The sequence below is a fragment of the Sarcophilus harrisii genome, chromosome 3, assembly GCF_902635505.1.
Source record: "Sarcophilus harrisii chromosome 3, mSarHar1.11, whole genome shotgun sequence".
NCBI classification, from domain to species: Eukaryota; Metazoa; Chordata; class Mammalia; order Dasyuromorphia; family Dasyuridae; genus Sarcophilus; species Sarcophilus harrisii.
In genome coordinates, this window is record NC_045428.1 from 605,778,394 (window position 1) to 605,793,423 (window position 15,030).

Here is a 15,030-nt window from a genome sequence, read left to right on the forward strand (position 1 = left end):
AAATACATATATAAAAAATAAAAAATATGAATAGTGAAGGGTTTTGGGAGCACAAGAACGGAGGTATTTTGGATGTAATCTATCATTAATTTTAGGCCAATTCTAAAATGGAAACTGGAGAGAATAATTTAGTTACTCTAAATGATTATCAGGAATTAGTGAGGGATATTAATTGAATAAAACTGTATTTGAAATCGGGAACACATGAATTGAGAAAATTATTTCAAATTTTGCAAAGATATCCTAATCCAAATTCTAAAAGTAATCTTAACAAAAAATCTGGGATCCATTGCAAGCAGTGGGAGGAGCAATAAATTTTTTTTACTTGGACAGTATGGTTGTATTTGGCTAACCAGTCTCAAAAGGGCTTTTCTGTTTGCTCTCAGATGGTGGTGATATTAATTCAAGGAGCTTTGATGATTGGCAATTTCTATTGAATAGGTACTAAGATCCAATTGATAATATTTTTTAGCTACTAATTTTACAATTCGTGATTAGGCATCAATGGATATTTCCATAACAGACTAACAAAAGTTAGCCTCTTTCTATATGTATTCCACCTATCTGGACTCTAGAATGTGCCTTAAATCCCCTGGGAAAATGGGTTTGAAAGGCAAGGCTTAAAAAAATCCCTAAACTTAAAATGACCCAGCAATACCAAAACAACTTTTTTGGTTCCCTAAAAAAGATGCTTTTGTCTTTTTCTGTAAAAACACTCCTTAGTATAAAAGTAGCAATGAAAACTTCATTCAAGATCTGTTTCCCTACCCTTGTCTTTGAACACTATTATTAAATGTTTTTTAATACTTTGCTTGAAAATTCACAGTAGGAGTTATATGCAATTATTACACACTGTATGCCACTCAAGATCTTCTTAATATTTTGCAGATAGCAAATTTTCTGTTTTTTTGAAACAGCCCAAGTCCCAATTATTTTGCTGGTTAAAAGATTTCTCAACAGTAATTTTTTTTTTTTCTATACGAGTGTGTAAAAGAATGGTTGATGCTTGTGCAAGTGATAATAATGATGCATTTTTTTCCCCCAAGTTTAAAGCATTATACAAAGTTGGGACAATTCTCTTCCATGTCATTTTTGTTTGTGTCTGTTTATTTTGCGCAGAATGTCCATGTCCTGTGTGTTTGTAAGCTAGATTTTGGAGTCATAGGCAATCAGCAAGAAAAAATCTCTGTGCTATAGTTTATATACTGAAAACTTTCCTGAAAAGGGGCCTAATCTTTTTTTCTGTGAATTTAAAACCTCTGGCCAAAGGTTAAAAAAATGCACAGAAAAAGGAATTAGAAAATGAAATTAAAATATTATCTTACAGATTCTCGAAAGTTTCATATGGAATTTGGAAATTAGTCAAAAACAGCAATTAGGGAAATAGCCGTTTTTACTAACTTTTCTTTGAATTTTATCTTGTCTGGAGTTATCTCCAGCTCCAGGTGGGAGTAAGACTCTTAAGGAATTACTGATGGGATTGTTGTCATCCTTATCATTATTTCCTAACTTCTCTCATATGTTAAAGTATTGTAGAAAAAGCCTTAATAGAGGTCGATTCAAAAACCTTGCAAAAATTTCCTTCCCAACGAAGCTTGGAAAAATGCAGATGGGGTGGGGGTCAAATGTCCCCATTCTCAGAATCCTGTTTCCAGCAACCCTAGCTTCATCAGCTTCCTTCCAGCAATTGCTTGAGAAGAATCTGGTTGCTGCTAGTGGCATTCAGTATGGCAGAGTGATGGAGTGTGTAAGACACTCAACATCTTTTCTTTTTTTGTAAATTCACCAATTTTTGTTTCAACTACAGAAATGGACTAGCTCTGTAATCTGTGGCAAATTAAACTACATCTGACCAGTTTTCTGATTTGTAAAGACAACTAATATTGATTGTTGCTTAACAAAAAACAAATGACATATGAATATTCAATTGCTTCATAGTTTGATAATTCCATGGGTTTTTAGATGTGACCAATATGCAATGCTAATGTTGAGAGAGATATATTTTGAAGTGTGTAACATTAAGCAAATTCAACTGGGCCTCACTAGACCTAGGAAAATAGTATATGGAATCTCTTTCTCTTTCCTTTTTCCTTCCCTGACATGAAGAAGGGATGAGGGAGAGAAAGAAAATATAATTTGAGATATGATAAGTGGTTTAAAGGAACTTTAATCAAAGCCCATTATAGGAATATATAAATTGTAATCTATTTGCATTAAATTTAGGAAAACAGAAAAGCAGTTCATAGCCAACTTAAAAACTGTCAAAAACATCAGCCTGCTTTTGAGTTATCTAAAATCAGACTTCACAGGGTCCAGACAAAAAAATTATATCTTAACTTTCCTGGCTCAACAAGGAAAAATAATTTGTGTAAAATTGGAAAATATTCAAAATGGACATTCAGTTTATCCAGAATATTTAATTGATGTTAAGGAAATTTAGTGAATTAAAGTCATATAAACCTTAAGAATGTTTGAGTTCAACAAAAATATATATACACACATATGTATGTGTGTACTGGTGTATATCTACATATACATACATACATACATTGCCTTGCCTTTTCTCTAAAAAAAAAAAAAAAAAAAGGAAAATTATTTAAGGCAATGAAAATCATCTCTGAGAGCTTCTCGGCTCAACAGTTTGGAGACAGAATAGATGTGGCAACTATTAAGAAGGTGAACACTCTATTCATGCCATTTCAAATTATTTTGTAAATGTAAATTAAGGAATTAGATGTTTTTCATTGCTGCTAGAAAATTAATAGAAAAATTACAACAAAAATTATGTGGTTATTGTCAGGAAAAATTAAAAAGATGTTTTGTTAACTAAGTAATTTGGAGCTATTGTCATCATATTAAACCTGAATCTGATAATTACTGCATGCAGCATAGTCCATCAAAACTCAATGAAGTGTGGGAGCTGGGCAACAAACAGCTCAGCTCCTTCCCTGGGACCACTGCACAACCTTTTAATTCTAAACTTGTCAGTTTTCTTAAACTTTCAGGATATATAAGGGCATCAGCCCTGAGAAAAGAGCTTGTTTAAGAGATATAGTAACATATATAATAAGGAAATTATATACAAAAATTCTGTAAGTTCATTTAATGAACAATCCTTTACACCAGGATGTGTAACATAAGAAACAAGTTAAACAATCTTTTATGTGTTTAAGTTTTGGTAAACTTTTGGTGAACTTTGGTAAAAGAGAGAATTTATCTAGCCTTAAGTTGCAGTTAGTAGAATTTGATATGGGAGATGAAACCTCTTGGGACAGCAACTGAAATATTATTTCTGAGTTTTGAATTTGATTGCCTAATCATTAAGAAAGAAACCTACCACTTAAGAGAAATTTCATAAGCTACTCAGAGAAATGTGACCCTGAATAAATAGGAGTCTGATACATTAAGAGTTGGGAGCTTTTGCTCAAAGTGAGATCTTTCCGACTCAGTTTCCCAATTCTGTTCTTTATTTCATACCTGATCATTCCCGAGTGTGCTAAAGTAATACTATTAGAATTGGATATCAATCTAAATTAAGGAAGTTTTGTCATGTGTGTGCTCTCAGACTGAAGCCCATCACAACTGATTGTTGTTGTGATGGTATTATCATACCTCCATATTTTCCTATTATGACAAATTCCTGAGAAAAGTAAATGGTCATCACAAATTCAAGTATATAATATCTTGTTTTCAATATGAAAATATATAGTCAATATATCCTAAATAGTTTGACGCATGAGTATTTGGCCTAGTCACCATTTGTTATAGATACATATAAATGTTTGGTGAAATAAATTCTTTATAGGTTTCCAAAATAATGTAAGAACAATTAGCAGGATTGTCCATAAGAATGAACTGTTATTTTATTGTTAATTTGAAAGTAAAACTGAAATATCTTTAAGATAGGTGTATACTATATGACCTGTGATACAAATATATTTCATTACTTGAAGACTGCTGCTCCATATACATTGGTCTTTGTACATCTTATAGAAGTCCTTGTGGACTTGTCTTTTTCTCTCAGATCATTCGAGCCTGTATTTGTTAGAATTGTTTTGTATTCTCGATTTTGGCGAGCTACAGCTGTATTGGCCAGCTTCAAGGAATTAAATCAACGTTTGGAAGATTCAGCTGAGACCCCAGCCCAACCCAGCTGTCCCCAGGGCTTACACTTGAATACTGTGATGTTCAGCAGGATTATTTCTCTGAAAACCTTTCGTCATTGAATATATTTATAAGGTTTCTCTCCAGTGTGGATTGTCTCGTATACAGCCAGATGGGAAGTCTTTGTGAAATCATTTCACATTTATGACTATCATAATACTTCTCCTTAGTGAGTATTCTCTGATGTTTACCAATCTTAGATTTGTAGCTGAATGCCTTTCCACATTAATTTGATTTATAAGTTTTCTCTCCAGTGTGGATTCTATGAGGTGCAAAGGACCTATGTGTGAAATCCTTTCCTCATTGATTACATTCAAAGTGTTTCTCTCCAGTGTGGGTTCTTTGATGTTCAACAAGATTTCACTTCTGTGCAAAAGTCTTTCCACATTGAATACTTTCAAAAGATTTTTTTCCAATGTGAGTTCTGTGGAGTCTAGCAAGACAGGCACAGAGTGTAAGAGGCTTTCCACATTGATTACATTCAAAAGGTTTCTCTCCCCCGTTGATTTTCTCATGTCTGCTAAGATCTCCCTTGCATCAAAGCTTTTCCACACTGATTACTCTCATAAGGCTTTTCTCTTGTGTGGATTCTTTCATGTTCTGCAAGATTGTAATTATATCTGAAGGCCTTTCCACATTGATTACATTTATAAGGCTTTTCTCCTGTGTGGATTCTCTGATGTACAGCAAGATTTGCACTCTTTATGAAACCCTTACCACATTGATTACATTTATGAGGCTTTTCTCCTGTGTGGATTCTCTGATGTTCTGTAAGCCTGTAATTATATATGAAAGCCTTTCCGCATTGATTACATTTAAAAGGTTTCTCTCCAGTGTGGATTTTCTGATGTCTGCTAAGATCTCCCTTGCATGTGAAAGACTTTCCACATTGATTACATTGATAAGGTTTTTCTGCAGTGTGGATTTCCTGGTGCAAAGCAAGACTGTCTCTCTTTACAAAAGCCTTTCCACATTGAATACATTTATAAGGCTTTTCTTGTGTGTGGATTCTGTGATGTTTTGCAAGCATGTAATTTCTTCTGAAAGCCTTTCCACATTGATTACATTCAAAAAGTTTCTCTCCCATGTGGATTTTTTGATGTTTGCTAAGATCTCCCTTGCATGTGAAAGGCTTTCCACATTGATTACACTTGTAAGGCTTTTCTCCTGTGTGGATTCTCTGATGTTCTGCAAGATTGTAATTATATCTGAATGCCTTTTCACATTGATTACATTTATAAGGCTTTTCTCCTGTGTGGATTCTCTGATGTACAGCAAGATTTGTACTCTTTATGAAAGCCTTTCCACATTCATTACATTTATAAGGCTTTTCTCCTGTATGGATTCTCTGATGTTCTGTAAGCCTGTAATTATATATGAAAGTCTTTCCACATTGATTACATTTAAAAGGTTTCTCTCCAGTGTGGATTTTCTGATGTCTGCTAAGATTTCCCTTGCATGTGAAAAACTTTCCACATTGATTACATTGATAAGGTCTTTCTCCAATGTGGATTTCCTGATGTAAAGCAAGACTGTCTCTCTTTATGAAAGCCTCTCCACATTGATTACATTTATAAGGTTTTTCTCCAGGGTGGATTCGCTGATGTAAAGCAAGACTGGCTCTTGTTATAAAAGCCTTTCCACATTGATTACATTTAAAAAGTTTCTCTCCAGTATGGATTCTTTGGTGTAAAGCAAGATTGGCACTGTGTGTAAAAGCCTTTCCACATTGATTACATTTATAAGGCTTTTCTCCTGTATGGAGTCTCTGATGTAAAGCAAGACCAGCTCTAGCCATGAAAGCCTTTCCACATTGATTACATTTATAAGGTTTCTCTCCAGTGTGAATTCTCTGATGTTCTGTAAGCACATAATTGAATCTGAAAGACTTTCCACATTGATTACATTTAAATGATTTTTCTCCAGTGTGGATTTTCTGATGTTTGCTAAGATCTCCCTTGCATGTGAAAGCCTTTCCACATTGATTACATTTATAAGGTTTCTCTCCAGTGTGCATTCTCTGATGCTTATTAAGAGTGGAATTAGATCCAAAAGTCTTTCCACAGTAATTACTTTCTAAAGAATTCTCGCCAATGTGGAATCCCTTAGGAACAGCTAGAAAAAATCGCTGTGTGAAAATGTTCCCACCTTCATTATATTTATAAAACTCTCCAGGATGAATCTTCTGAGATCTATCAAGGTCTGAGTTCCAACTATGGGCCTTCCCACACTCACCAAGTGAAGGTTTTTTCATTCCAGGGTCAATTCTAGATTGGTAAGGAAGAGATGAATGATAGGATGATATTGCTTGACATTCATTATATTCATCAGGTTGCTTTCTTCTCTGAACTGCCAGCTGATTAAGTAGCTTAGAGGTCTGACTCACGGCCTTCCCACCTTGACTACTCACACAAAACATTTCCCCATGATCATTTTTCTGATGTCTGGTAAGTTCTGAAATCTTACTGAAGGCCATTTCCCATTGATTATCTGGATTCATTAGTATTTCAGGAGAGTCCTCCTGAGAATGAAAAAGCTCTCCCTGTTCAAGAAAACATTTCTGATATTCACTATCCAGAAGCCAGTTATTGCCTGAATTCATTTTCTTATACTGATTTAGGAAAGAAGATTGACTGAATCTCTTTCTACTTTTCTTTAATTTACAGTCAGACTTCGAGTTATCTACTTGGATGTTAGAGGCATGGATTTCCTTCAAAGTGAAGGCACAGGGACAATACGTCATGAATCTTAGCAGATCACATTCTTCCACAAAAAGCCCCAGCTTTCTACTTCTCTCATTCCATTCCAAGTTGGACTCCACATCTAAAGAAAATGAACAATCAAACACAAAGGCACAAAAAGGGATACACAGATAATTAAAAGCAAAAGCAATGACAACTTAAGACTTCTAGGTAGCTCAAGCCCTTCTCATTACTAACATCAATAAAATAAAACATCACGGATATATTCTTGCAACAAAAACTGTATTTTAATAGACTTTTTCTGTATAAGAAGAAGAAAGTTATAGGATGTGAAAGTGACCTAGGAGATGGACACTGCAGAGTATTGATCCTTCAATAGAAGGGGCAGCCACAGGGAAAGGGAACAACCAGAATAAATATCAACAGATTAAGATGATTCTCCAAGAGAGAATAGTTTGTTTCTAACTTGGAGGTAACAGGGTTTGCAACATTTCAGCTGAAAAGGACTGAGCAGCTTTCAGAGATTTGTTGTACAGTAACCCATTCAGAAATCTGGGACAGAACACTTGGAAATATCCAAACTGGCTGATGCAAATGGTGGGGAAATTCACATGTTATGAAACAAAAACTCTGAACTCTACAGGGCCTGCAAGTAAGGTGCTTCAATCATTGAAGAATTCAGCATTTAACTCCACCAAAAGCTAAATGCAAACAAAATTTGGGAGAGATTCAGAATTCTGGGCTATATAAGAGGCCACATAAAATTCAGGTTGATGCTGACTACTTTAACAATGCCTGAAAGCTATTTATGGGCCAAACACTTAATAGGGTGAAGCTGAACTACTCAGTGGTGATGGAGCCACAATGATCAGTGATACCAACAGGATCCACAAGAAATGGGTTGAACACCTCTGTAGCACTCTCAGGAGATCATGGGTATTACCATCTCACACCTACCGTATCACCTCATGATGGGAAAAGATAATGAAGAATGTTGGAAGGGATAAGGGGAAAGTGGGATGCTAATATGATATAGGTGGAGTGGTGAACAGAACATTCTGAAAAGCAATTTGGCATTAGGCCCAAAGGGATATAAAACTCTGCATATCCTGTGATTCAGCAGTAACCCCACTGAGTCTAAATACCAAAGAAATTATAAATGAGGGAAAAGGACCTACAAGAGCAAAAATATTTGTAGAACTGCTTTTTGTGTGGTAAAGAATCGGAAAATAAATAGATGCCCATCAATTGAGGAATGGGTAAAGAAACAGAAATGGTCTCATGAAAACAACCCCTCTCAAAATAGATTAGGCAAGTCTGAAAATGAAAAAAGAACTTGAAAAACATCATTGGTGAAATGGAAAAGAAAATAACTCCCTAAAAAATAGAATGGTTGAAATGGGGGGAAAAAAATCCAATGAACAAAACAAGTCATTTAACAGATCAATTAGGCAAATTCAAAAAAGAGATAAAAAAGCTAAGTGAAGGAAGAAATTCACTAAAAAGTAGAACTGAACGAATGGAAGTGAATGACTCAATGAGACATCAAGAATCAGTCAAACAAAAATCATGCTTTTCCTGACAATGAACACTGATCATGTGAGTCATCTATGGCTTCAGCTGTTAAAATGGATATAAACGATTCAATTTTAAAAAGGTACAAGGTAAAGAAACTGGAAATTGAGTGGATGCCCATCAATTGGAGAATGGATGAATAAATTAAGGTATATGAATATTATGGAATATTATTTTTTGGTAAGAAATGACCAGCAGGATGATTTCAGAAAGGCCTGGAGAGATTTACATGAACTGATACTGAGTGAAATGAACAGGACCAGGAGATCATTATATACTTCAACAACAACACTATATGATGACCAATTCTGATGGACCTGGACACCTCCAACAATGAGATGAATCAAATCAGTTCCAATAGAGCAGTAATGAATTGAACCAGCTACACTCAGCGAAAGAACTCTGGGAGATGACTATGAACCACTACATAGAATTCCCAATCCCTATATTTTTGTCTGCCTGCATTTTTGATTTCCTTCACAGGCTAATGGTACACTATTTCAAAGTCTGATTCTTTTTGTACAGCAAAATAACTTTGGACATGTATACTTATATTGTATTTAATTTATACTTTAACATATTTAACATGTATTGGTCAACCTGCCATGGGGGGGAGGGGATGGGAAGGAGGGGAAAAATTGGAACAAAGGGTTTGGTAATTGGCAATGCTGTAAAATTACCCGTGCATATAACTTGTAAATAAAAAGGTATTTAAAAAAAAAGGTACAAGGCAAGAACAAAGTAGATGGAGAGTTGGAGCACCCAGAGGACCTAGCACCTAAGCCTGAGATGCACCAGAGTATGTATCCATTCTGTCCTGCTTCTGCTTTTTTGGCCTGACAACTAAAACCAAGAAAAAACAGGAAATGGTCCTTACCCAGGGACAGCAGATTCTGGACATTTTCCAGCATAACGTCCTTGTACAGCTCTTTCTGAGAAGAATCCAAGAGCCCCCACTCCTCCTCAGTGAAGTCCACTATCACATCCTTAAAGGCCACCAACTCCTAAACCATCAAAAGGCATAAGATTTTGAGCTGAGACTCCAGAATCTATCTAATCCAACATACATCAACCCAGAGGAAAAAAATCGAACCTGAATTGGGATTTGCCAAAAAAAAAAAAAAAAAAATCACATAACTTTTATGACTGTCACAGTCAACACCTTACGAATAGGCATAAAGGGCCCAATGGGATACTGAGAAAAGCCTTTTCTGTTTGAAATAAGAATCACGTTGGAATACTAAAAGCTTGTAAAAATTTCTTATAATGCTTGTACTAATGAAAGGAGGGAAAATGTTGTTGACATATCAATGAGGTACTAGATTGTATGTAAGAGAGAGAAGGGATGGAAAATTCCTCCCCATCAGAAGTGTCGTAAGTGACATCTTAAGGAAATTCTATGAAGAGTTTGGGAGAAGTTGACAAGTATTTTATATTCAAGAGGTCAACAGAACCTAAAAATTGGTCACTGAGAAAACAAGAAACAAACAAACAAAAAAATTGGTAAATTTCCTGAAAGTCTGAAATATACTTATCCAGATGAAAGAGAAGTACCCTAGAGATATATTACTCCTAATATTTCCACGATGGAGTAGTATGAGACTACTTAAAGCAAGTAAAGTAGCATTTTCTACTCTTACACAGAAAGGCTAAGATGACACTGGGCAGGATGGGTCATGATCAAAAACTTCAGATGTCTTTTATTTTATGATTGCCTTCAATTGTTTGTGGAATGGATTCAGTCATTTCAATACAGAATTATTGTATAAAAAAACTAACTCTGTGGGGAAAGGAGAATTTGCTCTGACTTAAAATGTCATATTTTATCAGTTAGGGGTGGAGATGGAGCAAATGCATAAGAATGAGATTCATAGATTTTTTCTGAAAAAGGTTTCAACATCACGTAAGAACACTAGAATATTGAGGATCAGGAATCAAGAGGAGTGACAAGGCAGACGATGGCTATCATGCAAAAGAGTGCCCACATCTGCAAATCCTTGGACATACTAGAAGGCACTATCTATTTTCAAACCTATTAAATATAGAAAATGTGCTTGAGAAATGTACTTGGCAGGTGATGCTTTTTCATTCTAAAATGGAACTGGAACTTTTTAAGTTCCAGCAGAAGACAGGATTGGTTTTTTCAGAAATTCTCTTTGATGGGAGCAATTCTCTTCCTTGAATATGAAAATCACTTTTTTTCTCGTTTCGATTTTCTTGAAAACATCCGACTCATCTACTTCTCCTATATATTTCACTTTCAGCTTCCTTTCTGTCTAGTATTATATTTGTAAGCAATTGAATAAAACCTCATTTGAGTTGAGACGTAACTAAGTAACTTCCATGTCAGGTCGAACTAGAGAATTTTCCTAAACCACTTCATTACACTGAGTCAAGCCTCTGAAGATTTTAAAGACCTGGCCTAGAAACATGGCAGTTACCTGTTAAAGGCCAAAGAACTTCCTACAAAAAAAAGAATTTATAGTGACCTTAGTTCATTTCCTAACAGAAAGCTATTAGTATTTCTCTTACTTTGAAAGCTAAATCAACCTAATTGCATGAATAAATTAGTAAACATTTTAGAGAAAGAGGAGGAGCCTGTAGCCTTAGGACTGAGGCAAAAAGGGGCCTTGGCTCTGAGAAAGGTCTTTGCTCACAGAAGTCACTAGAACCTTTTCTGGTTTTCATAGGGTCCATCTTTCCGAGCAAACTTTACCTAGGGCTTCTCTTCCTTGCAGAAGCCCTGAAGACAACAAGCACCACTTTGCCTTGACATAATTGTCTCCTAGAAATGCAGGGCTGTGTTTGCGCTCCCCAGGTAGGTCTAAGCCCAAAGGTCAGAGAGATCAGGGGGCCGACCTGTGCTCTCCCTGACTACCCCTCATAGAACCAGAAGTGGTCTTGGGGACCCCTTCATGCCATGACTCCTGCTTCCCTTAGCTCTCAGCCCACCCAGAGGCCCTCCTGCCTAGGGAGACTTCTCAATGGCACCCTACCCTCACCCTCCTCCCTGGTGCTGCTGTCTGGCCATCTTTAGGTCAGTCCCTCCCAATCTGCTTCCTCCTTGAACTCTGGGAAACACAATCACACCATGTACACTAATGTTCCCCAACACATACTATTGAGGCTTTTAGCCAGCAAATGGAGCTCTTCTGAATATTTAAGCAAACATAAGTAACTTCACTTAATTCTACACTGGCTGTGCTCAGTGTCAATACACTTATTATGTTCCTTCTACCAATCAGAATACTCATGCACTCACTTCCAGGGCCTATTCTGCCTATTATTATTCTGGCTAATAAAGGACTTGGCAAATGTTCAGTCGCTCCATATTTAAAAAGCTCCAATTGTCCTTGGCCTGGTCTATGGATTTATGGGAAAAAACTTCTGTAACAGACCTTTCTGACTCTAAATGCACAGACCCACATCTTTTGTTCTTTTCTGAAAAGGTCCCCTTTTTTTCTCTTTGCCCTAACTGGATGTTATCCTAACCTGAACTGGGTTGTGGGTCTGGCTACAAGATAAAACCTAGTCAAGTCAAAGGAGAGTCGTGCGGCTAAGGAGGAGAGACTGTGTCTGTGTCATCTGTTGAAGTAGGACACACACATGTCCCTATTTCCATGGCTCCCGGCTCATGGCAGACACCACAGAACCAGCCCCCAAAGCCAGGCCAGGCTTCTCACACCTTCTTCCCCTCCTCCTCCTGGACCCAGGGACACTGGGACCTGGCAGAACCTTGACCAGGACTCTCCATCCGATAACTCTGGCATTCAGGGATTTCTCTCACTCTCTCCTCCCTTGTCAGCTTCTGAAAAAAAAAGAGAATTTCCTGGTCCCCAAAGTGGTGGAGCCTTCCCTTGAAAGTTCCTCCTGTCTACACTGTAGAGCTTTGTGTGGACACACTTGATGAAATGGTTGTACCAAACTGCACTGTTAGCTCAGGGATGGCAGGGATCATTATTTCTTAACCTTCCTTAGCCTCCCCAGTAGGTTGGCAAAGTGCTTGGCACCTAGGAACCATTCTCAATGCTCAGGGATGGGTCCTGAGACCTGGCAAAGGAGAGGGATTCAGAGAGCCCTGGGAGCAGCCTTGGAGTCTGAGGGGGCAGGGAATGGGCAGCGCCTGGAGGGCGATTCGTGCCCTGCTGCCAGCCCTGCCAGGGCCCCCTCCCTCTGACAGGAGGAAGCTTCCTGGGCTCCCCCTGGGCTGAGACTGCTCAGCTCCGGGCAGGGACGGCACTCACCTGGCGCAAGGGGCTCTGGCTGCCAAGGGCCATCGGTCTGGTTCCGGGCTTGGGTCCTGTGCCTGCAGGGCTGGGGGAGGGAGAGGGAGCCCAGAGGGGGAGGCCGCGGTCTGAGGCTTCTCTGCCCAGGCTGGATGCGGACCTGCCCACAACGAGAGAGAGAGAGAGAGAGAGAGAGAGAGAGAGCGAGCTCTGAGGGCAGGGGCGGTGGGAGAGGCTGCTCCCCAGGAGGAGGCCGGGAGATCCCAGGGAGAAGGAGGCAGAGACTCACCTGTGGGGGCAGGGAGACCTCCCAGAACCCAGCACTGCACATTAAGGTTTCCCACACTCTGGGGGGAGGAACAGCCCAGGGAGCACGAGCCCTATGGGGGCGAGGTCACGGGGCCTTCCCCGGAATCCCCGGCAGTCTCCTGTGGCCTTGGCCAAGACTCTCCTCCCCGCCTGCCTCATTTTCCCAAGGGTAACAGGAGCCCCTCCCCCACAGACCTGAGAACTGCTGAGAGATGTCCCAAGAACACCAGGAGGGATAAGGGTCAAAGGGCGGAGCTGGATGAGAGGCCCAGACCCTGAGCAGCCCCTCCCCCTTCCAGTCCTGCCGGGGGAACCTCCTCCCCCGGTCCTACCCTCCTCCAGGCAAAGGGGAGGCCTGAGCAGTTCACGCTAAGAGCTGCCTGTAGGGGGCGCTGCTGTGTATAAAGCCCTGTATTTAGTGCTTTACAGAAGGGAAATCATTGGGAGGGAGAGGGGGAGGGGCAGCTCTCACCCCCTTTTTACACTAGCGGAAACTGAGGTAACCGCGGATCCAGTTTCAGGCTCCCCGCCCCCCCCCCCAAGTGTACAAGGGCCAAGGGCGCCCGGGGCTCAGTGGGGGAGGGGTCACTTGGGCTCCCCCAGAAACACTCGGAGGCCCCCAAGCTGCAGCGAAGCCCCAGCCCCGGCCCCTCCCCCATCTCCGCCTGCACAAGTGGAGTCACTTAGGGCTCAGGCGCCCCAGGTGCAGACACAGGCGCGCACGCAGTCCGGCCCCACTCACAGCTGCCGCACTTTGCACCACGTCTCCGCGGGGGCCGCTCTCTCCCGCACACGCGCAGCAGCTTTCGGAACTCTGCCACAGGAACCGCCCGGAGCTGGCGCCCAAGGGGAGGAGCTTAAGGAGGAAAAGGGAAGTCCCCGGCGGCGCCTGCGCACAGAGGCCCCGCCCCCTCCCTTCCCCCTCCCCACTCTCCCAGCACTTGAGGCCAAATAGAAATTAAGCCTGGACCCGGGAAGCCACGCGACACGAAGGCCACGCCCTGCTCGCCTCGAGGACGCGTCTGGTTTCCCAACCTGCTGCACGTAGAATCGTTTGGGCGAATGTCCTTGGCGTTCGATGCTCTCCCGTTTCCAGCACGTTCAGATATGATTCCTCCTTTCAGAAGCTCTATTGCTTTGAACTGATGTTCTTTCCTGCAGATAAAAGTTCCTGTTTTCATCATTGTGGTTCCTTAGCTCACGACCGGTGTCTTATGTCTAACTTCCCCATTCGCTTTTCTTCATTCCCACCTAGGTTGGATATTTCCTAACTTAAGAATTGTAACAGTCCTATTAAAGGGGAAGGGCCCAAAACGGCCTTTAAACCCCAAGGGGTTTCCGCCTCAGGAGAATGGTTATCCTGGTTCTGGAAAGATTCCTTATTTAATTCTTTGTTGTTTTTATCCAAGGTTCAAAAGGGAATGTGGCCCCAAAAGGACAAACCGCAGGTTAAAATGTACTTTCCTTTTAAATCCTCGTTCAACGCCCAGGGCCACATGATTCCTAAACAGGGTAACCTGCCCCTTGGTTATAAGGGCCTGGGGCAGTTTCAATTTCAATTTTTGGTTTTTAGGTTTTCCTGAATCAAGGTTTCTACCCGAATACTTCCCGATTTAAAGCTATTTTAAATTTTTTCTGACTGAATGATGATGTTTGTGGATGAAATATTCTTTTTCCGATATAAACTTCCTTGTTTTATTCCCTGTTATTTCAAATCTCATGGTTTTTATTTAAATCCTTGAAAGGTGTTTTCTCCTTTGATTTTCGAGGTTTTTTAATTTCCAAAGAATTAAAGACCATTTTGGTAAGGCAGGAATTTTAATTTCAAATATGGGTTTTTACCTTGGGAGGTTATTATCTTAGTAAAAACTTGTTCTTGAGAGATCTATTCTATATTAAGGTAAAAATTCTAAATTTCCTTTTAGGTTTTTAATTTTTGGACGAAAATTTATCTTTTCCTAATTATTGATTTCTTTTAACCTAAATTTTAAGCACATTGATTATTTTGGAATTAATTTAAGATTGTTTTCCCTTCCATGATTACCATATAACCT

At 39.6% G+C, this 15,030-nt stretch overlaps 1 protein-coding gene across 1 annotated transcript; it reads right to left on the reverse strand.

Moving 5' to 3' along the window:
- Positions 1 to 2,652: 2,652 nt before the first annotated feature.
- On the reverse strand, positions 2,653 to 13,829 carry LOC111720242 (zinc finger protein 665). The gene is made up of 5 exons (XM_031963979.1): positions 13,719 to 13,829; positions 12,686 to 12,827; positions 12,127 to 12,249; positions 9,319 to 9,445; positions 2,653 to 6,987 (listed from the first exon to the last, which is right to left on the reverse strand). Exons 2-5 carry the CDS (start codon positions 12,716 to 12,718, stop codon positions 4,685 to 4,687), a joined length of 2,586 nt encoding a protein of 861 aa, XP_031819839.1. The 5' UTR covers positions 12,719 to 12,827; positions 13,719 to 13,829; the 3' UTR covers positions 2,653 to 4,684.
- Between the last annotated feature and the right edge of the window lie 1,201 nt (positions 13,830 to 15,030).